The sequence below is a fragment of the Gymnoscopelus braueri genome, assembly GCF_963280865.1.
Source record: "Gymnoscopelus braueri genome assembly, chromosome: 9".
Lineage (NCBI taxonomy): Eukaryota > Metazoa > Chordata > Actinopteri > Myctophiformes > Myctophidae > Gymnoscopelus > Gymnoscopelus braueri.
In genome coordinates this window covers 55,844,430-55,867,192 of record NC_137610.1, presented here as the reverse complement: position 1 = coordinate 55,867,192, position 22,763 = coordinate 55,844,430, and the positions used below count along the sequence as shown (strand labels likewise).

General features: G+C 40.8%; 1 protein-coding gene across 1 annotated transcript; it reads right to left on the bottom strand.

Annotated features, from left to right (window-relative positions):
- Positions 1-314: 314 nt before the first annotated feature.
- Positions 315-9,551, bottom strand: LOC308091944 (uncharacterized protein). Its single transcript, XM_080437715.1, has 8 exons — positions 9,456-9,551; positions 8,824-8,922; positions 8,469-8,567; positions 8,162-8,263; positions 5,353-5,481; positions 5,114-5,203; positions 3,413-3,529; positions 315-1,990 (listed from the first exon to the last, which is right to left on the bottom strand). The coding sequence occupies exons 1-8, from the start codon at positions 9,529-9,531 to the stop codon at positions 1,113-1,115; spliced, it is 1,590 nt and encodes a 529-aa protein (XP_080293841.1). The 5' UTR covers positions 9,532-9,551; the 3' UTR covers positions 315-1,112.
- Between the last annotated feature and the right edge of the window lie 13,212 nt (positions 9,552-22,763).

The window sequence follows — 22,763 nt, the reverse complement described above, 5'->3', positions numbered from 1 at the left end:
ACCAGTGTCTTCTGAGATTACTCTTTTCAGTGAATCTCTTACCACACTGCTCACAGTGGTAGGGTTTCTCCCCTTTATGAATTAGCTGATGACCTTGGAGACTAGCCTTTGCAGTGAATATCTTACCACATTGCTCACACTCGTAGGGTTTCTCCCCTGTATGAGTTTGTAACGGTCAGATATTATATATTTGACTATGTCTATTTTTTTAATCACGGGTTGTGAATGATCTCTACAGATACAATTGATTAGGCTGAAAGCAGTGCACTCAATAAATAAACAGCAAACAAACACAGCCAGAAATAAAGCACGAAAGTTTTGTGGTCAAGTTTAACCCTTTTATCTAAATCAATGACAGGAAAATAATACATGCATTGCCCAAATATAGCAGATCATGACGCGGCCGACGGTTAAGTTCGCGTCTCGTGCACGCTCACACGCATGCTATATTGTTCCAATATAGTTCCGTGTAGCGTCTCCAAACGCTCCCAAAACAGCACGAAAAAGTTAATCCAAAAGAAATCCAAAAGAAACTTAATCCACTCCAGAAGCGGTATAATCCAAGGGAAAAACGTACATCTCCACGGAGAAAAGAAAAGTATATCCACGCTGGATATAAACAAAATATAAACGGTCTCACCAGTCAGAAGAATGTCCCGTGGCTCTTCCCTTAGTTTAAACGGTGAGTATTGACAGTATGTGGCCTTTGCTATTTTCCACCTATAGCTTATAGAACTAGACAAATAAATAATCAAACTGGACCAGGTCTCCCGTGGACTCCCTGTTGGTTTGTTGTCTCGTTTCGGGGCCGCGAGCCGGCAGCTTCCGCACATTTTATGATATGTCAGTCATTTCCCGACCCGTCAATCAATCACTCAATACATCAAAATCAAAACATAAACATTTAAACCCCCCAAACAATAACAAAATCAAAACATAAACATCACAAAAGATAGGACCTTACCCTTAAAGGATGGCGTTATTTTAAGGACTATTTTGATATAGGCATAATCTTTTAAATGAAACTAAATCCTCTTTTAAACAAATGTGGCAGCGCTACAACTTTTTAAATGACCAAATTGGCTGAATCTTTTCCCACACGAGTTACAATGTTAGGGTTTCTCCCCTATATGAGTTTGCTTGTGTTTTGCAAGCGTACCCCATACAGCAAATCTCCTGCCACATAGGTCACACTGATAAGGCTTCTCCCCTGTATGAGTTCTCTTGTGTTCTATGAGATGACCGCTCCGCCTGAACTTTTTCCCACAATGGTCACATTGGTAGCGTTTCACTCCTGTATGGACTGACTTGTGACTATTGCGACTACCCCGTTGAGCAAATCTCTTGCCACATTGGTCACACTGGTAGGGTTTCTCCCCCGTATGAATTCTCTTGTGACTTCTGTAATGAGAGCTCAGCCTGAACCTTTTCCCACAGTGCTCACACTGGTGGGGTTTCACTCCTGTATGGACTAACTTGTGTTCATGGAGATTACTCTGTGAGGAGAATCTCTTACCACACTGCTCACAGTGGTAGGGTTTCTCCCCCGTATGAATTCGCTGATGACCTTTGAGACTATTCTTTGCAGTGAATCTCTTACCACACTGCTCACACTGGTAGGGTTTCGCTCCTGTATGGATTGACTCGTGACGATTGAGCTTACCCTGTGTGTAGAATCTCTTACCACACTGCCCACAGGGATATGGCTTCTCCCCCGTATGAATGACCTGGTGCATTTTGAGTCTATCGTTTGTTGGGAAGCTTTTCCCACACTGGTCACAGCAGGTAGGTTTCTCAACTTGATGTGTCATCCGGTGTCTTTTCTGATCCTCTCTAGTGCTGAACCTTTCACCACATTGATCACAGTGCCAGGGTTTATATCCAATATGAATTTTCTGGTGACGTCTGAGGCAACGAACCGAGCTGTACCATTTCCCACACTGGTCACAGCAGGTAGGTTTTTCCACTGGCGGTTGGGCAGGAGAGACACCTGGGATGGAGAATGAAGGGAGATAAAGAAACCATTCATTTAAAAGAAAAAGTGAACCAACATGCCTACTGATTACGTTCTAATATCATGATCATCTCACGCTACTAAACCTTTTTTTATACAGTGCAGCAACAGCAACTACCAGGCCCGGATTGGACGTTGTGAGATTCGGTCAGATTACCGCCTGCCTGGTGACTGATTTGTGCCGAATGTGATTGTATTGTAAAGGAATTATAGACAGGCCTGGGTAATCACTGTGGTGAGTGATTCATCCTGCTTAATGTGATTGAATCACAAATACATTTGACAGATAATGCGAAAGGTAGGTTTTACTTCAGTTTGTTCGTGTTGTGAAACAATTGCAAAAAATCTGAAATAAAGAAATGTTGAAATAAAGAAGAAAAGCTTTAAGTTTACATAAGTAGAAGGAGATAAATATCTAATTGTTTTCTATGTGCTGTTCTTACGAATTGGAAAAGAGGGTTGACCATACATACAGTAGGGATGTGTGACGACAAATTTCACTGACGTTTAAATGTCTTTGTAACCGAATGGACGGAAAGTCTAAGATTAAAGGAAAACTCAGAAAATAGCCAAAATGGAGCATAATGTTGATCGATAAGGCCAAACCTCATCAGATGAAAAAAGATTGTGAGATTTTCATAGATGCCTATATATGGGCATATCGGTTGGAACAGTGGACCAAATTCATGCCGGGCACCACACTCCCTCGGGTCCTCTGCAACATGCACGCAGAGTTTGAAGTCGATCTGTGAGCTTGTGATGTCACAGAGCTATGTCAGAGTGTGACATCATCACTGAAACCAGCATGGTGTACTGTGTATAACCAGAACAGACGCCATATATGGGAATGTTACGTTTGTGACTCGGGGATGGACGGTGGATGCCACAAACGCCAGGATCCTTTAGGATTTTAGCGATTCCGGTTCCTTAACGATTCCCTGTTAACGGTTCGACTCCTTAGTGCAGTGGTTTTCAACCAGTGGTCCGGGGACCACCAGTGGTCCTTGAGGGAGTACCAGGGGGTCCCCAGCAAAATGTGTTAATAGCGTCACAATCATTTTTAACCACTTAAGCTTTGGCTATTCAAAAATAGCAGATATACAATAGATCTGCTATTTTTGAAAAACCTTGAAAAAGTGTGCATATCTTTGAATATTTATATTTTTTAAAGCGAAAATGTACTGGTATCTTTGCTTCTGGGGGTCCCTGGCACCGCGGCCAAATGTATATCAATTTAGGGGTCCTTGGCATGAAAAAGGTTGAAAACCAATGCCTTAGTGGGTCTATTTAGTTCCATTTGTACACTCTGAAAAGAGTTATGTTTGGTCCTTGAAATAAAATGGTTTGAGACCCACCGGTATTGTAATTGTACAGCAGACATGAAGTCAGTCCACATACCAGCTCGCTTGACAGTGTGATGAACCGATCCAACAATGTTGGATCCGTTTCCTGCGGTTCCTCCGGCTCTGGCTCCCAACCCTGGGGGTGCGTATCGCCGAAGACCCCTCACCAGCTCTTTAGTAAACACAAAATACATTTTCAGGTCGAGATACCAGTTTCATCCAATGAGGATAGAGACTTTAGACTAGACTAGACTAGAAGTGTATGTTAGAGATGGTCAAGCTGTGTCCGTTCAGTAGAGGAGATCAGTCCAAAGCATCACTACTACTGCTCTGCAACAAACAAAGAGGCTCGCAACTAAGACACATCTGACTTAGTGCCACTGTGGTAGGGCGGGGCGACATGACTTAACCCATTAAGACCTGAGGCCGATTAAAAAAATGTTTTCTAAATCCTAACGCTTTAAAAAAATTAATATATATTCAAAGATTTGCACAAATGTTCACGATTTTACAAAAAGAGCAAATCTACAAGCTCGTAGCGCGCTATGAGCTTGTAGATCTGCTTGTAGATCTGCTTTAGGCTATATGAATAGCCTAAAGAAATCTAAAAGTGACACAGATGCGTTCCCGGTCTTAATGGGCTAAAATCAATATAATGATTATTAAAACCTTTGCCTCGATTACGATTAATGAACGATTATATATTTTAAAAAGATATAATAGTGAAAATATCAGAGCTTGTATCGGCTATTGTGACGACGGTTCCCTGTATTGTATGTATAGTATGTTATGTCACTCTTCGGTTATATGGTTATGGTTTGCATTTGCTTTGTATTCATTTGTGTTTCTCATTGGTTCCTATTCACCTGTTTCCTAGGCTGTGTGGGCATCACTTCCTGTCGATTTGATCCAATGAAATCCAATGAAACTGGTCAGATGACCAATGATATCCAATGAAATCGACAGGAAGTGGAAAACACACAGCCTAGGAAACAGGTGAATAGGACTTGGGGAGCAGTGAGATGTTGGCAATCAGCCAAATTGGCGTGCACCTGGGCCCGGGTGTCCACGCCCTATAAAAGCCTGCCTCCCCAGTCTTCTTTTCCCTTCAGTTCATTTACCTTTTGCTCCTCCTCCAACCTACACCTCCTTATCCCACATTTGTGTTCATACATGCAACACTCACACACACACTACACAATCCACCCATGCATACAGGCATTACACTACTGACTTTACTGATCTCCACACCTCCTCTGTTTATACATGATCTGTTCGTTCATTTTAAGTATTTAATAAACACCAATTTCTTTGTAAACTGCGTCTCCCCTGTATTTTTGTTGTGTCCCCTGGTCCCCCTAGGCCATCATGTACATCTTGAATACTAAGCAATATTTTCGAGGCAATTTGTTAATACATAAGAAAAATGCATTAAAAAACAAAAGTGCTCTCAATTATTTGGTCCGTTATTGGTTTCAATATATTTCCGGTTAATTGCCCAGCCACTCTGTGGTCATGAACTTCTCACACCATTAGATTTGTTTTAGTAGAGAAGCGGTTGGATGGATGAAACGCTACAGAGATCAACTATAGAGCTCTAACCTTTTGAGCATTTACAGCATCTGAGCAACTTCTAGTGAAAAAAAGAACAACATAAAAGAAAGAGAGAGAGAGAGAGAGAGAGAGAGAGAGAGAGAGAGAGAGAGAGAGAGAGAGAGAGAGAGAGAGAGAGAGAGAGAGAGAGCATGAAACTTACTGAGGAGGTCCAAATGGTCTTTAATATCAACTGTACTGGCTGGTGTTCGAGAACTCATCTTCACCTGCAGTTTGGACTCCACATACTGGTCTGGAATGAAGGAATAGAATAAGAACCAGGGCTGCACAATTAACAGGGACTTTTTTCCTTGTAAAAGAGTATTTTTATATTGTGACGTTGCAACTTTTACTTCAGTAAAAGATCAGAGTACTTCTTCCACCACTGAAAACAGTACATACCTATCCTGTACAACTTTACTACAGGCGTTAGATCAATCAGTCCACATGCCTGGTCCATCTCGTTCTGTTCCTCTGACAATGTTTTAGAGGCCATCTCTCTTGATACCACAGACCTCTCCCTGTGGGGTTCTGTACAATTCACCAGTAGGAAGAAAAGAAAAGAAAAAACAGAACACTTGTAGTTATCATCCAGCAACATTAAATACCACATAGAAGAACACAGTGGTATTTTATGTTTAATCAAAACAACATTTTAATCACATCAAACTATTGCAGAGAGCTGTTATCCAGTGTAAAGGTTTAACCATCTGTGTCATTTTAGATTTTAATCACATAAACCATTATTTTATACTTTGTCTATTAAAAAAATAGCAGATATACAAGCTCATAGCACGTCACTTGGTGCCACGCTATGAGCTTGTGAATCTGCTTTTTTTAATCGTGAACATTTGTGCAAATGTTTGAATATATTTACATTTTTAACTAAATATTTTTTTTTCCCGATTCGACAAAATGTAGAAACAGTTTTTTGAAAATATTTATGTTGCTATGTCACTGGCTCTCGAACTTTTTCATGTCAAGGACCCCCAAAATGATATGTATTTGGCCGCGGACCCCCATCTAAAAATATTGTGTTCCAGGGACCCCCCAGAAGCAAAGATAATTCAAAGATTTTCCCCAATTTTCTTGATTTTTCAAAAATAGCAGATCTACAAGCTCATAGCGCGGCACTCGGTGCCGCGCTATGAGCTTGTAGATCTGCTATTTTTGAATAGCCCAAAGTGTAAAATAATGCTTTTTTAGCTCAAATCTAAAAATGACACGGATGCGTTCCAGGTCTTAATGGGTTAAGTGGTAACTCTCCAACGCACCGACGTCGGCGGCGGTAAGTGTTGGAAAGCGTTAGTTGCCAAAAATCTGCTGTTGAATGGGTGGTGGGTACACTTTTAAATCTGCTGTTGAATGGGTGGTGGGTACACTGTTAAATCTGCTGTTGAATGGGTGGTGGGTACACTGTTAAATCTGCTGTTGAATGGGTGGTGGGTACACTGATAAATCTGCTGTAGAATGGGCGGTGGGTACACTGTTAAATCTGCTGTTGAATGGGTGGTGGGTACACTGTTAAATCTGCTGTTGAATGGGCGGTGGGTACACTGTTAAATCTGCTGTTGAATGGGCGGTGGGTAAACTGCCGCGTCAGGTCGCAAGTTGTAGGGAAGCGTCGGAAACCGACCGAGCCGACCGTAAGATAGCAGCGGGCTTGTTGTTGAAAGAGACATCAAGTCATTGGCTATTCTTAGCACCATAGTAGCCGTCTGTCGGTGTCTGCTCTCAGGTGCATTCAGCAACTTTTTTAAACACCTTCCAACTGACCGATCTCCCGACTTTAATCGACTGCCAGTCTGTAGTAATCTGTATGTTTGGTGGAGAGCTACCTTTAGGAAAGACGTCGCCTCTAAAGTAAATAAAAAAAACTATAGGCTACTCACAGGTTATGGTGATCTAATATTTAGTAGTGAGTGACATCCATGCGCCTGTAGTTAGCGGCAACAGATTCCTGTATCATGCTCTTGTACAGCACTAAACGGTCCGGACCGTTTTTGAGAATCCATGCGTCATGTGCCATAAACGGTCCGGACCGTTTTTGGCCCATTTTTTTTTTTATACGTGGGGCGCTCCAACGAAACTTTGGGATCATCCAAGGAGTCTCTGAGAAGGAGAGGCCGGACGTGGATCCATGTCAAAAATCCTTCCGATCGGCCGCTCCAATGTTAACTCCTTGACTAAAAGCTTAATATCTCCATTTCTTTTTAACGTGGTGGAAACGAGCCGTTTTTGATCGGCGATCACTCTGCAATGGAGGATCGCGTTAGAAATATTATTGTTCCAGGCGTTAGTCGGGACCCTCCGCCGTCTCGCACGCACGCTTTGTTTACCTGCACTTCCACGTCGGGGCTTCTACAGCACGAAACATATCAGCGTAAGTGGATGGAAGATATGCAGGCATTGAACGTACCCTATTTTAATAAACCTCTGGCACACAATGTGTTAACTTAACATTTTATGGGATGTACTTCATGTATCCATCTTTGTGATTAGCACCATGGTTTCACCTGCATGCAACGTGACATAGTAATGGAGAGGTGATGTCTCTAGGCATCTACACCCGTTCGATGCTTTTATCTTCAAATGTGCGTGCACTTTCATTTGAGGCAGCAGGACAACTTGGCACTGCATCAGCTTTGTCTACTGCCTACTACACTGAACCTCTCATACATGCCAACCTCTCCATCTGTGTAACGCTGCATGTCGCCCTGTGTCTGTAATGTGTGCTCATGAGCAGTGTTGCCAGATTCTGTGAGAGAAACAAGCAACCGGGTCTAGGAAAACCAGCCCAAAAGAAGCGACTATGGGCCACATGAGCACTTTAACATATACATCAGCTATTTGAAAATAGCAGATCTACAAGCTCACACAAGCTGTGACGTTGTGACGCGTTGTTTTCAAATAAAATCTTGCGGGGAAATTATAATAAGCAGATCTGACAACCCTGCTCATATGAGAGAGAGAGAGAGAGAGAGAGAGAGAGAGAGAGAGAGAGAGAGAGAGAGAGAGAGAGAGAGAGAGAGAGAGAGAGAGAGAGAGAGAGAGAGAGAGAGAGAGAGACTATATCTAACTAACTCTACTAACTCTCTCCCGATGACTCTATATATCATCACATTAGTAATGTGATATCTCACATATTGAAACGGTCATAGCCCGACAAAAGAACAGAATGAAAGAAATCAAGAGAGAGCATGAAACTTACTGATGGTTACCACATGGTCTTTAGATTCCTCTTTTATATTGACTGTACTGACTGGTGCTGGAGAACTCATCTTCATCTGCAGTGTGGAATCCACAGGCTGGTCTGGAATAAATTATATGCTATATTATGGCTACTGCATGTTGTCTGCATAGAGTTTGAAGCATTTCTCTGTTGGTGTTTTTTTTTTCATTTACATCATTTAAATGAATTGGTGTTTCCTGTCTCAGTAGAGTCTACTGAGACAGGAAACAATTATAATATTGAGAGAGAGAGAGAGAGAGAGAGAGAGAGAGAGCAGGAAACTTACTGAGGTTCAAATGGTCTTTAGATTCCTCTTTAATGGAAAAAGTCCTGGCTGGTGCTGCAGAACTCATCTTCACCTGCAGTGTGGAATCCACAGGCTGGTCTGGAATATAAACAATAGAATAAGGGCTGGCTGCACAATGTACATTAAACTAATTACAATAGATTCTATGCTATATTATGGCTACTGCATGTTGTCTGCATAGAGTTTGAAGCATTTCTCTATTGTGTTTTTTTTTTCATTTACAGGTACATCATTTAAATGAATTGTGTTTCCTGTCTCAGTAGAGTCTACTGAGACAGGAAACAATTATAATATTTATAAAGAGAGAGAGAGAGAGAGAGAGAGAGAAACTTACTGAGGTTCAAATGGTCTTTAGATTCCTCTGTAATAGAAACAGTCCTGGCTGGTTCTGGAGAACTCATCTTCACCTGCAGTTTGGAATCCACAGACTGGTCTGGAATGAAGGAAATAGAAGGACTTTAATAAGAAGGATTCTGATTTGACATGAGTTGTAGATTTTCACATGGTTTGAAGATGAAGGTTCAATGTAAAGCTGAAGAGGAAGAGGGTGTGAAAAGTAGCTTTATTTCAAACACAGGGCAGAGAACCGAAATACATCTCCAAGCTTCAAGAGATGTTGAACTTTGATATAACCCTGAACATCGCCCATCAGCTTGCTAGGAATGTGTTACTGTTTTACCAGCATTGGCTTTACTGTATGTCTGCAGTGTAGAGGATCAGAATGCAACCCTCATTATCTCCCCCGGCCACAACGGCCAGAGGCAGAGGTTATGTTGTCAGTCACCCCTGTCTGACAGTGTCTGCTGCTAATCTCACTAACTAACTACACCGATCAACGTAAAACGTTTTTTTTTTTGCATGCTGCCAGTATGTGCATTCATAACCTCAGAGCCACCACCATACCAAACGGTCATAGCCCGACAAAAGAACAGAATGAAAGAAATCAAGAGAGAGCATGAAACTTACTGATGGTTACCACATGGTCTTTAGATTCCTCTTTTATATTGACTGTACTGACTGGTGCTGGAGAACTCATCTTCATCTGCAGTGTGGAATCCACAGGCTGGTCTGGAATAAATTATATGCTATATTATGGCTACTGCATGTTGTCTGCGATAGAGTTTGAAGCATTTCTCTGTTGGTGTTTTTTTTTTCATTTACATCATTTAAATGAATTGGTGTTTCCTGTCTCAGTAGAGTCTACTGAGACAGGAAACAATTATAATATTGAGAGAGAGAGAGAGAGAGAGAGAGAGAGAGAGAGCAGGAAACTTACTGAGGTTCAAATGGTCTTTAGATTCCTCTTTAATGGAAAAAGTCCTGGCTGGTGCTGCAGAACTCATCTTCACCTGCAGTGTGGAATCCACAGGCTGGTCTGGAATATAAACAATAGAATAAGGGCTGGCTGCACAATGTACATTAAACTAATTACAATAGATTCTATGCTATATTATGGCTACTGCATGTTGTCTGCATAGAGTTTGAAGCATTTCTCTATTGTGTTTTTTTTTTCATTTACAGGTACATCATTTAAATGAATTGTGTTTCCTGTCTCAGTAGAGTCTACTGAGACAGGAAACAATTATAATATTTATAAAGAGAGAGAGAGAGAGAGAGAGAGAGAGAGAGAGAAACTTACTGAGGTTCAAATGGTCTTTAGATTCCTCTGTAATAGAAACAGTCCTGGCTGGTTCTGGAGAACTCATCTTCACCTGCAGTTTGGAATCCACAGACTGGTCTGGAATGAAGGAAATAGAAGGACTTTAATAAGAAGGATTCTGATTTGACATGAGTTGTAGATTTTCACATGGTTTGAAGATGAAGGTTCAATGTAAAGCTGAAGAGGAAGAGGGTGTGAAAAGTAGCTTTATTTCAAACACAGGGCAGAGAACCGAAATACATCTCCAAGCTTCAAGAGATGTTGAACTTTGATATAACCCTGAACATCGCCCATCAGCTTGCTAGGAATGTGTTACTGTTTTACCAGCATTGGCTTTACTGTATGTCTGCAGTGTAGAGGATCAGAATGCAACCCTCATTATCTCCCCCGGCCACAACGGCCAGAGGCAGAGGTTATGTTGTCAGTCACCCCAGTCTGACGGTGTCTGCTGCTAATCTCACTAACTAACTACACCGATCAACGTAAAACGTTTTTTTTTTGCATGCTGCCAGTATGTGCATTCATAACCTCAGAGCCACCACACATACCACATGGTCACAACGCTCTGATCAGCGAGTCCTTGGTTCCATTCCGGTCATCCGGGCCATTTGCTGAATGTTATCCCCCTACTCTCTCTGCATTCCCTGTCTCTCTCCACTGTCAATGTCAATACAAGAAAAAAATGCCCCAAAAATATCTTTAAAACAAAGTCTGTGACACAGACTGTGCACGCACACCCGATACAGTCAGAGAGTCCACAGCACCCAGGACAGACGCCTTCAGTTTGTTTGTTTGTTTGTAGTAACATACAAGTGCCACAAGGTGGCTATGTTTACTATGATAACCTGATACCATCTGGAACATGTGCAAGTGTTATTTTCCACAACACACTAGAGAGCAAACATGGCTCCCAGTTTGATTCTGAGTTTTGTTCTATGTAGAGAAGAGAGGAAGGTGCAAAGCACATTGACATTGACCCAAAAAGAATCAGGTACCAGAAAGGAAAAGAAAAGTGAGCTGATCTTCACACTAGACTCAAACTTGATATTAAAAAAAAAAACATGTTAAGAATGTCGCCAACACAATCAAATGAAATCAGTAAAATGTCAGGCACAATAAGACCATATCTAACACCAGATGCAGCTAAACTCTTCATGCATGCTATGATCTTCTCTCACATAACATACTGCTTCACAACCTGGTCACAGCAAATCTGACAACTTTGAAACCTATAGAGTCACTTTACAAACAGACATTAAAAACCCTTGACTGAAAGCCCAATCGTTGTCACCATTTCCATATAGTTCAGATTTTTTTTCTTTTTTTTAACGTTTTAAACATTTCGCAGATGCTTGTATAGGCTTTCACCTCCTCCACTGAGCCAGTTTAGGGCAAGGGTACCAGAGGGGACTGCATTGTACCATACAGACATAGTGTGTTTGGTAAAACAATAGTCTTCCAACCGAATTAAGAGAAACCTCCATGGCTTAAAGCAAACCAAACTTGTAATCATGGGTAATTATCAGCTCTATTCATCACTGGTGTCATTTTTCATATTTTACTGTAATTATCTGTACATTATTTTCTTGTCTCGCATTGTATTGATATGCCTTTTGGCTGATCTGGCTCATTTACATGGATGTGAAAATATCTACAGTGCAAATATGGCACCTACAGTGCAATGGCACCATGAACTTTGTCTGATAACAGTCTGTAGGCCAGAGGTTCCCCAACTTTTTCAGCTCAAGACCCAAAAGAAAGACTTTGTGTCTCCGCAAGACCTAAACAATAATACATTAAATAGTAATCACTTCCCTATTTAATTGTCAATAACAATGTGTCACATTAAAAGTTTAATTAAGGCTGTAAAGCTGCAATTAATGGTGGAATATTTTTAAATGTGTTATGTGATAACATTAGAAACACAATTATAAGTTAATTTATGGTGTGGTTTTTATTCTGTCATGGTTTTGCACAAAATAAGTTCTACATTTGTAAGTGACAATGAGAACAAACTAACAATTTGAAAGATTTCTGAGGTGTATTTTTTATTACTTGTTTTTGTCATGATAATGATAAACTGAAACATTATAAGGTGACAGCTTACTAAGGTCCAGGTGTTCCTGTTTAATAGAACCAGTCCTGGCTGCTGCTGGAGAACTCATCTTAACCTGCAGTTTGGACTTAAAATACTTGACTGGAATGAAGGAATAGAATAGGTTCTAGGGCTGCACAATTAATCAGAAATAATCAGAAATTGAGATTTTATGTTTCACAACTACGTAATCATGAAACTGGACAATTAATTAAAACCCATGAATTCCCCTTGTCCACAAAGCACAATGAGCAACAAAGACATTAAAAGACAACTTGAGCCATTTTCAAATAATAATAATAATAAGTAGTTCGGGAGTGGCTTATTGTCGATAACAGCCGTTACCACGCGGGAGTCTGTCCCCAGTACAATGCGCTAGACCCCTGGGAGATGGATTGCTGAGGTGGAGCGCCACACCTACCATCAGCTCCCAGTACCTACCTCACGACTTACCGCACCCAAGCCATACTACTCATATGCTGAGGATCAAACCCATGACCTTGTGGTCTAAAGACGAGAGCTCTACCGACTGAGCTACCCAGACAGAAACTTACCATATTCAACCTATCATATAACTTGTACTCACTAATGCTCATTATAATGTGGGGCCATTTCTTTCTACTTGGTCTGTGTCTCAGAGGAGGGCTGTGGACAGTTCAGAAACCCACCTACCAGTGACATCATCAATGGGGGTTTCAAGCTAATAGAAACTGCAGGCTCTCTCTTCCTGAAAAGATAGCTTGATATAATAGAAGCAGTTGGTCTCACATTAATAAAAACTAAAATAAAAAATGAAATCTTGTTTGAAATGACCAAACCTGTCTAACGATGATGTCACTGGTAGGCGGGTACAACCAGTACAGACACAGAACAAGTAGAAAACAATGGTACCATATTATACTAAGCATTAGTGAGGACCAATTATATGAACATAGGTTGAAAATGGCTGAAGTTGTTGTAATCATGATAAGAACATTATTAAGTAGGCAAAATAAATGGGATTATCATTTTAGCCATAAAATAAAGAAGTAAAGAAAGACTTTGATTTGACATGGGGTTGTAGATGAAGGCTGAATGTAAAAATGTGTGGAGAGAAAGTGTAAAGCAGTGTCTTTATAGACAGGACAGTGACACAAAATACAAGTCGAGTAGCGTTGGGTATCAAAATTCGGTTCCATGAAGGAACTGAATCTAAAAAGGTAAGTACCTTTGAGTCATCATAACAATAACTGACTTCAAGTTCTGTTCATTGATTCCAAAAGACGCAAATAACCATTAATTGTCTCTAACAAAGTCTACATATTAACAGGGACGTACAATAGTGTTGACTATGTCTTAAAAATGGACAATCCATGTCAAAATCTACCTAGCTGCCGATTAACATTAAGATGGTGTTGAGCCAATATTCCTGGGGAATCCAGGGGTGGGGCCTTGAGGAAGTTTGATAGTAAGGTAATAGGAAGAGATGTACAATGTACAAAAGTAGTAAGGCAAGAGGCCCTGACCTCTGGGAAGCCCTTCTAGAGGTTGGTTAGAAGGCCTCCGCACAAACAAGTAACAAACGAGATAAAATGCTAAAAATCGATAAAAGAAAAAATAGGAGAAATCCTTAACGCAAGCACCGACAATGTAATTGTCTGAGTTAAGTATACTGTTCTTGGAAAAATTGTTTAATCTTTTATTTTTAAGTGAATCATTGAAAATCCTTAATCAGTAGGATAAGTCAATCCTGCCTAAAAAGCATTCAGGGGAATGGATCTTATAGTGATCCTTCACTAAAAAGAAAGGGTGATATATTTAAAGATTGTAGATCAGCTATCTTTAACAGTTATCAATAAATGTTGGTTTTGAGCTTGTAGATCGGCTGTTTTTCGCCGAAATAAATCTTTTGTATTTTTAAGCTTGTAGATCGGCTGTTTTTCGGCGATTGTGGGGACTGTGGAGTTTAGGCTTGTGGATCTATTGTTTTCTAACGGGTTGAATTCCATAGTCTTTATTTCTGGAGTGCAATGTTTTGTATGCAATGAATTGTGAGCATTGAGTTGTTTTGCAATGACTGTGTGCTATGATGATGTGCTGTGAGTTGGCATGGTGGCGTAAAGAGTGATATGGTTTGCATGTGTTGGCTCATTATCCCTATTGTGACTAGACTTAAGAGTAACAATAATTCTCTGGGTGGTAGGCAATGGGGATGTAGTGGGTTTGTGTAACGCATGAGCTTCAGTGCATTTCTCTAGTCAGAGGAGTAGGATAGGTTGTTTCAGTGGAGTCTCTTGACTGAGTGAAGGTCAAGTTGATGTTTCTGCTGAAGCGGGCCAGTAAGTTTAGGGGGCCCCTCTGCCTCCTGCCTTTCTTATAACGGTGTTATCCTCAGATCCATAGTTTGTCTTAAGTCGGGGACTGGATATTATGGTAGTGGATCAAGTTATTAAAGGGCTTACAGATGGTGACCAGACTTAGACTAAAAATTAGCCGCTAATTCCCTGAAGGCCACGGGCCTGCTAACACATTTGTCGAATTTGCTCTGAAATCGCCATGGCGGAGAACAGGTGGTTCTTCCGTCACCACAAGTAAATATACAGTTTATACACTTCTGTGTGTTGCTTGTTTAAAAGGTCCCTCCTATCTGTATTGAACGCCGCTCCAGTCGTGGTCTGGAACGGTTAATAATAGCTATCTGCCAGGACCCGACAATGGCTACGTCACACATCAACACAGAGTGTGCGTTTGGAAACACATACTGAGCAGCAGTATGTGTAGCATGCTGTACAGTCTATGGTAGCAAGCATGGATAACTTAACAGTGTGAAGTCCTTTACCCACAAACGTGTAACTGCTTTGTGACTCTTCGGTCAGTTTCCACTTTGTTACCAACAAGACTGGGGTGTGGCGGCTACCTGTCGCTGGCTCTACTGGAGTTACTAGTGAGATGATAGCGTTGCTAGCAAAGGCTGATATGTTGCACTCGGAGACCGCAAGACATCAAACTTACAGTAAGATCAATGCCATGTATATATACATGCTCATTGTACAAACAACCATCCATGGAATTGAAAGGTTCAGTCATTTGGTGTGCTAAGCTCTAAAATGATTGACCCTCATCCTGATGAACACACCTGATGGTGCGTGTGCATGAACATGGAAGTTCATTTAAGGATCCAGGTTTCAATATGAATCAGACATACAACAAGCAGCTCAAAATGTTATTATACTCAAATGTTGTGTTGTTTGGTTCATTTCAACACCAGCATGTTCAAGACAAAAGGTTTATAGTAGTATCAGGAAATGCAAAAAATGCAAAAGAAAACGCTTACAAGATTGAAGGTAATTTTGTTTCTGAATATTGTAACAGTTTTTAACCTTCAATTAAGTTCACACTAGGACATCGTAGTACTAAAATGAACAGCCGAATGCTTGGTGCAGTCTATAGAAATATTATAATTATCATTGGCATTATTGCCATGATAATCTTATACTGAAATGTTGAAACAAAGAGAGAGAGAGGGGAGAGAGAGAGAGAGAGAGAGAGAGAGAGAGAGAGAGAGAGAGAGAGAGAGAGAGAGAGAGAGAGAGACTTACTGAGGTTCAAATGGTCTTTAGATTCCTCTGTAATAGAAACAGTCCTGGCTGGTGCTGGAGAACTCATCTTCACCTGCAGTTTGGAATCCACAGACTGGTCTGGAATGAAGGAAATAGAAGGACTAATAAGAAGGATTCTGATTTGACATGAGTCGTAGATTTTCACATGGTTTGAAGATGAAGGTTCAATGTAAAACTGAGGAATGAGGGTGTAGCAAAGACAGAGCCGTGACCCAAAATACATCTCCAAGCTTTAAGAGATGATGAACTTTGATAGAACATTGTCCATCATCTTCATAATGATGCCTGATCATAATTATTTGAACAACAACAGCGTATACACATATTCAACCACACATGGATGAGGATGTTGCCAGATATTGACACAAATCCTATTGACAGAAATAGGAACCGTGGCTCAGAGCAATTGGGCTGCAGACATTTCTGCTTGCTGGAAACGTGTTATTGTTTTACTAGCAGTGGCTTATGTCTGCAGCGTAGAGGATCCAAATGCAACCCTCGTTATCTCCCCCGGCCACAACGGCCAGAGGCAGAGGTTATGTTGTCAGTCACCCCTGTCTGACAGTGTCTGCTGCTAATCTCACTAACTAACTACACCGATCAACGTAAAACCTTTTTTTTTCATGCTGCCAGTATGTGCATTCATAACCTCAGAGCCACCACACATACCACATGGTCACAACGCTCTGATCAGCGAGTTCTTGGTTCCATTCCGGTCATCCGGGCCATTTGCTGAATGTTATCCCCCTGCTCTCTCTGCATTCCCTGTCTCTATCCACTGTCAATGTCAATAAAAGCAAAACGGTTACATGTCGGCTTTCCGACATGTTGCCTTTCCGACGGTTACTAACCATATACCATTCCCTAACCCTAACCGCACACGGAAGCCACTAGTCGGAGTAGTGAGATGTCGGAATGGAAGGAGCACCCCAGGCAAAACATATCTTTAAAACAAAGACTGTGACACAGACTGTGCACACACACCCGATACAGTCGGAGAGACCACAGCACCCAGGACAGACGCCTTCAGTTTGTTTGTTTGTTTGTAGTAACATACTATTTTACTATGATAACCTGATACCATCTGGACCATGTGCAAGTGTTATTTTCCACAACACACTAGAGAGCAAACATGGCTCCCAGTTTGATGTCAAATTCTAAGACAGAGTTTCGTTCTATGTAGAGAAGAGAGGAAGGTGCAAAGCACATTGACATTGACCCAAAAAGAATCAGGTACCAGAAAGGAAAAAAAAGTGAGCTGATCTTCACACTAGACTCAAACTTGATATTCAAAAAAAACATGTTAAGAATGTAGCCAACACAATCAAATGAAATCTGTAAAATGTCAGGCACATAAGACCATATCTAACACCAGATTCAGCTAAACTCTTCATGCATGCTATGATCTTCTCTCACATAACATACTGCTTCACAACCTGGTCACAGCAAATCTGACAACTTTCAAACCTATAGAGTCACTTTACAAACAGACATTAAAAACCCTTGACTGAAAGCCCAATCGTTGTCACCATTTCCATATAGTTCAGAAATTACAATTTATTTAATTTATCGTTTTAAACATTTCGCAGATGCCCGTCTAATTTTTTTATTTTTAAATAGGCTTTCACCTCCTCCTCTGAGCCAGTTTATGGCAAGGGCATCTACCAGAGGGGACTGCATTGTACCATACAGACATAGTGTGGTTGGTAAAACAATAGTCTTCCTACCAAATTAAGCGAAACCTCCAATTATTTCAAATTCAACCTAAAGAGATGGCTTAAAGCAAACCTTGTAATCATGGGTAATTATCAGCTCTATTCGTCACTGGTGACATTTTTCATATTTTACTGTAATGATTCTGTCTCCTGTACATTATTTACTTGTCTCGCATTGATGTGTCTGTTTTGTATTGATAGTTATATCACCACTTTTAACAGCCTGCTCAGGGACTACAGATGAAAATGATCTTTTGGCTGATCTGGCTCATTTACATGGATGTGAAAACTGAAATGTTGATTAATGTGCACTGTCCCTGGTAACTAACTAAATAAATACATGTCAGCTTCAAGATACACCACAACATTGGGATCCCCCTGTATTTGTCAAAATACTTCCAAAATGTTAATGAAGTCCATGATCATAACACCAGAGGCAGCTCCACAAATCATGTTCAACCCAGATTTGGCTCAACAAAAAGGGAAGTAACTCGTTCTCATGCTATTCATCAAAAATGTGGAATGCCCTACCAAAAGGAGTAAAGGAGTGTAAAACCCTACTCACTTTCAAAACTGCCCTAAAGATACACCTTCAGGAGGCTGCAATTCCAAAATGGCCCCTGTCCAAATCCTAACCTACCCTAAGTCCTAACCCCCCCCCCCTTTCTCTTTCTTCTCTTGTACATATTTCTCACTCTTCATACCAGTAACCTGTAAGCTGATTGTATGACATTCTGTATAGTAGTGTGTATATCTGTCTGTCTCTTATATGTCATCATGATTTGTGTGCATGGGGTTCTCATCTTAAACAAGCTCAGTGCTTTATGAGTCTTCCAGTTTAGTAGACCTTGTATTGTGAATTTGTACTTCCATGTACTGTTGTTCTCATGTCTTACTAAATAAAAGTACATCAATCAATCAATCAAGCTGACAAGATGAGCAGGGGTCACTAGAGGGGGGGAGAAAGACATTTGGTGAGGATTTCAGAATGAACTCAGTTAACGCGGGACAAACATAGCCGAGTACCAAGAAAATGATCGAAAATAAAGCGACTGCGATCTACCATACAGTGAGTGATAGAGGCAAGATGTTTGTGGCCTCTATCATTTCTTGCAGCAATGATTGGCTAAGAAAATATCTACAGTTCAAATATGGCACCTACAGTGCAATGGCACCGTGAACTTTCTCTGACTTTTTCAGCTCAAGACCCAAAAGAAAGACTTTGTGTCTCCGCAGGACCCAAACAATAATACATTAAATAGTAATCACTTCCCTATTTAATTGTCAATAACAATGTGTTGCGTTAAAAGTTTAATGAAGGCTGTAAAGCTGCAATTAATGGTAGCATATTTTGAAATGTGTTATGTGATAACATTAGAAACACAATTATAAGTTAATTTATGGTGTGGTTTTTATTCTGTCATGCTTTTGCACAAAATAAGTTGTACTTTTGACAAAAGTGACAATGAGACACTTGTTTTGACATGGGGTTGTAGATGGAGGCTGAATGTAAAACTGAGTGTGGAGAGAAAGTGTAAAGCAGTGTCTTTATAGACAGGACAGTGAGGACAGGGACACAAAGTACATCTTGAGTAGTGTTGGGTATCAAAATTTGGTTCCATGAAAGAACTGAATCTAAAAAGGCAAGTACCATGTCATCAGAAAACCGGCATGCAAACAGCCCCGAGGTGAAAAAGGTGACAACATGTTGTTTTCTTTCGGGTCAGGTGTCACACAATTGCCCTATTTGGGTTCAAAAAGGTGACTGTAGCTGAAAAGTGACACTTTTGCATGTCTGATGGCATTATTGCCATGATAATCTTATACTGAAATGTTGAAACAAAGAGAGAGAGAGAGGAGAGAGGAGAGAGGGGAGAGAGGAGAGAGGAGAGAGGAGAGAGAGAGAGAGAGAGAGAGAGAGAGAGAGAGAGAGAGAGAGAGAGAAACTTACTGAGGTTCAAATGGTCTTTAGATTCCTCTGTAATAGAAACAGTCCTGGCTGGTGCTGGAGAACTCATCTTCACCTGCAGTTTGGAATCCACAGACTGGTCTGGAATGAAGGAAATAGAAGGACTTTAATAAGAAGGATTCTGATTTGACATGAGTTGTAGATTTTCACATGGTTTGAAGATGAAGGTTCAATGTGAAACTGAGGAATGAGGGTGTAGCAAAGACAGAGCCGTGACCCAAAATACATCTCCAAGCTTTAAGAGATGATGAACTTTGATAGAACATTGTCCATTACATTACATTACATTACATTACAGTCATTTAGCAGACGCTTTTATCCAAAGCGACTTACAATAAGTGTATTCAACATAGGTAGGGAACGAAAACTACTAATCACCAGAAGTCTTTAGTGCATTTTCTGCATAAACAAGCAACCAAGAGTATACCTAGCGCTAAGGTAAAAGTGCAATATATCAGCTACCTATTTCCTTAAACAGATGAGACAAAATAGCTAAATCAAATGAGCATGAGCTAAAACAAATAAGTATATCGACTAAACAAGATCCAATAAACAATCCAATAATCCAATAAACAATACAGCAATAGAAAACAAGCGTTCGTACAACTAGTTAACAACAAGTAGGTCAGGCAGAGAGGAAGGGTAGTGTTTCCTGAAGAGGTGAGTTTTCAGCCTGCGGCGAAATATGGGCAGTGACTCTGCTGTCCTAACATCAGTGGGAAGTTCATTCCACCACTGTGGGCCAGAACAGAAAAGAGTCGTGACCGTGTGGATCGGCCAGAAGGACCCTTGAGTGACGAGGCAATCAGTCGCCCCGAGGTGGCAGACCGAAGTGGTCGGGCAGGGGTGTAGGCATCGACCATAGCCCGGAGGTAGGAAGGAGCTGTTCCTTTCACTGCCCTATAGGCTAGCACCAGGGTTTTGAACTGGATGCGAGCCGCTACGGGGAGCCAGTGTAGAGAGCGGAGAAGGATGGTTGTGTGGGAGAACTTGGGGCGGTTGAACACCAGACCGTCCATCATCGTCCATCATCTCCATAATGATGCCTGATCATAATTATTTGAACAACAACAGGGGTGTAACTTACACATATTCAACCTTACATGGATGAGGATGTTGCCAGATATTGACACAAATCCTATTGACAGAAATAGGAACCGTGGCTCAGAGCAATTGGGCTGCAGACATTTCTGCTTGCTGGAAACTTGTTATTGTTTTACTAGCAGTGGCTTATGTCTGCAGTGTAGAGGATCCAAATGCAACCCTCGTGATCGCCGCCCGGCCACAACGGCCAGAGGCAGAGGTTATGTTGTCAGTCACCCCTGTCTGACAGTGTCTGCTGCTAATCTCACTAACTAACTACACCGATCAACGTAAAACTTTTTTTTGCATGCTGCCAGTATGTGCATTCATAACCTCAGAGCCACCACACATACCACATGGTCACAACGCTCTGATCAGTGAGTCCTTGGTTCCATTCCGGTCATCCGGGCCATTTGCTGAATGTTATCCCCCTACTCTCTCCACATTCCCTGTCTCTCTCCACGTCAATGTCAATAAAGGCAAAACGGTTACATGTCGGCTTTCCGACATGTCGCCTTTCCGACGGTTACTAACCCTATACCATTCCCTAACCCTAACCGCACACGGAAGCCACTAGTCGGAGTAGTGAGATGTCGGAATGGAAGGAGCACCCCAGGCAAAACATATCTTTAAAACAAAGTCTGTGACACTGACTGTGCACACACACCCGATACAGTCGGAGAGACCACAGCACCCAGGACAGACGCCTTCAGTTTGTTTGTTTGTTTGTAGTAACATACTATTTTACTATGATAACCTGATACCATCTGGAACATGTGCAAGTGTTATTTTCCACAACACACTAGAGAGCAAACATGGCTTCCAGTTTGATGTCAAATTCTAAGACAGAGTTTCGTTCTATGTAGAGAAGAGAGGAAGGTGCAAAGCACATTGACATTGACCCAAAAAGAATCAGGTACCAGAAAGGAAAAAAAAGTGAGCTGATCTTCACACTAGACTCAAACTTGATATTAAAAAAAAACATGTTAAGAATGTAGCCAACACAATCAAATGAAATCTGTAAAATGTCAGGCACATAAGACCATATCTAACACCAGATTCAGCTAAACTCTTCATGCATGCTATGATCTTCTCTCACATAACATACTGCTTCACAACCTGGTCACAGCAAATCTGACAACTTTCAAACCTATAGAGTCACTTTACAAACAGACATTAAAAACCCTTGACTGAAAGCCCAATCGTTGTCACCATTTCCATATAGTTCAGAAATTACAATTTATTTAATTTTGATCGTTTTAAACATTTCGCAGATGCCTGTCAAATTTTTTGATTTTTAAATAGGCTTTCACCTCCTCCACTGAGCCAGTTTATGGCAAGGGCATCTACCAGAGGGGACTGCATTGTACCATACAGACATAGTGTGGTTGGTAAAACAATAGTCTTCCTACCAAATTAAGCGAAACCTCCAATTATTTCAAATTCAACCTAAAGAGATGGCTTAAAGCAAACCTTGTAATCATGGGCAATTATCAGCTCTATTCGTCACTGGTGAAATTTTTCATATTTTACTGTAATGATTCTGTCTCCTGTACATTATTTACTTGTCTCATATTGATGTGTCTGTTTTGTATAGATAGTTATATCACCACTTTTAACAGCCTGCTCAGGGACTACAGATGAAAATGATCTTTTGGCTGATCTGGCTCATTTAATAATAATAATAATAAACTTTATTTGTATAGCACCTTTCATGACATGAAATGCAGCTCAAAGTGCTTTACAGAGCAAGAATACAATTACAGTTAGAACCAATTTAACAATAAAGCAAACAAAGATAAAATAAAATAAAATAAAAGCAAAGGCATAAAACAACATTAAAATAGGGAATACAGTGAGGAATTAAAAATCAACCAAAGAATCAGCTAAAAGCAAGAGTGAAGTAATAGGTCTTGAGCTGTGCTTTAAAGCTATCGACAGAGGCTGCCTGTCTTAGGTGTAATGGGAGTTTATTCCACACTGTCGGTCCGTAAAAGCAGAATGCTGCTTCACCGTATTTTTTATATGTCATTGTAGGCACCTCGAGCAGGTCAGCACTTGAAGACCTGAGGGCCCGGTTTGGAACATATCTCTCTAGGCAGTCAGAGAGGTAGGTAGGTGCCAGACCATTTAGAGCTTTATAAACTATTAAA

Bases quoted from the DNA above. Each gene is read 5' to 3' on its own strand.
- LOC308091944 (XM_080437715.1), bottom strand. From the start codon at position 9,531: ATGAAGATGAGTTCTCCAGCACCAGTCAGTACAGTCAATATAAAAGAG. The intron at 5,482-8,161 runs GTAAGTTTCATG...TGAATTGTACAG, and splicing joins AGACCATGTGGTAACCATCA to AACCCCACAGGGAGAGGTCT. The intron at 1,991-3,412 runs GTATGTGGACTG...TCTCCATCCCAG, and splicing joins TCACACTGTCAAGCGAGCTG to GTGTCTCTCCTGCCCAACCG.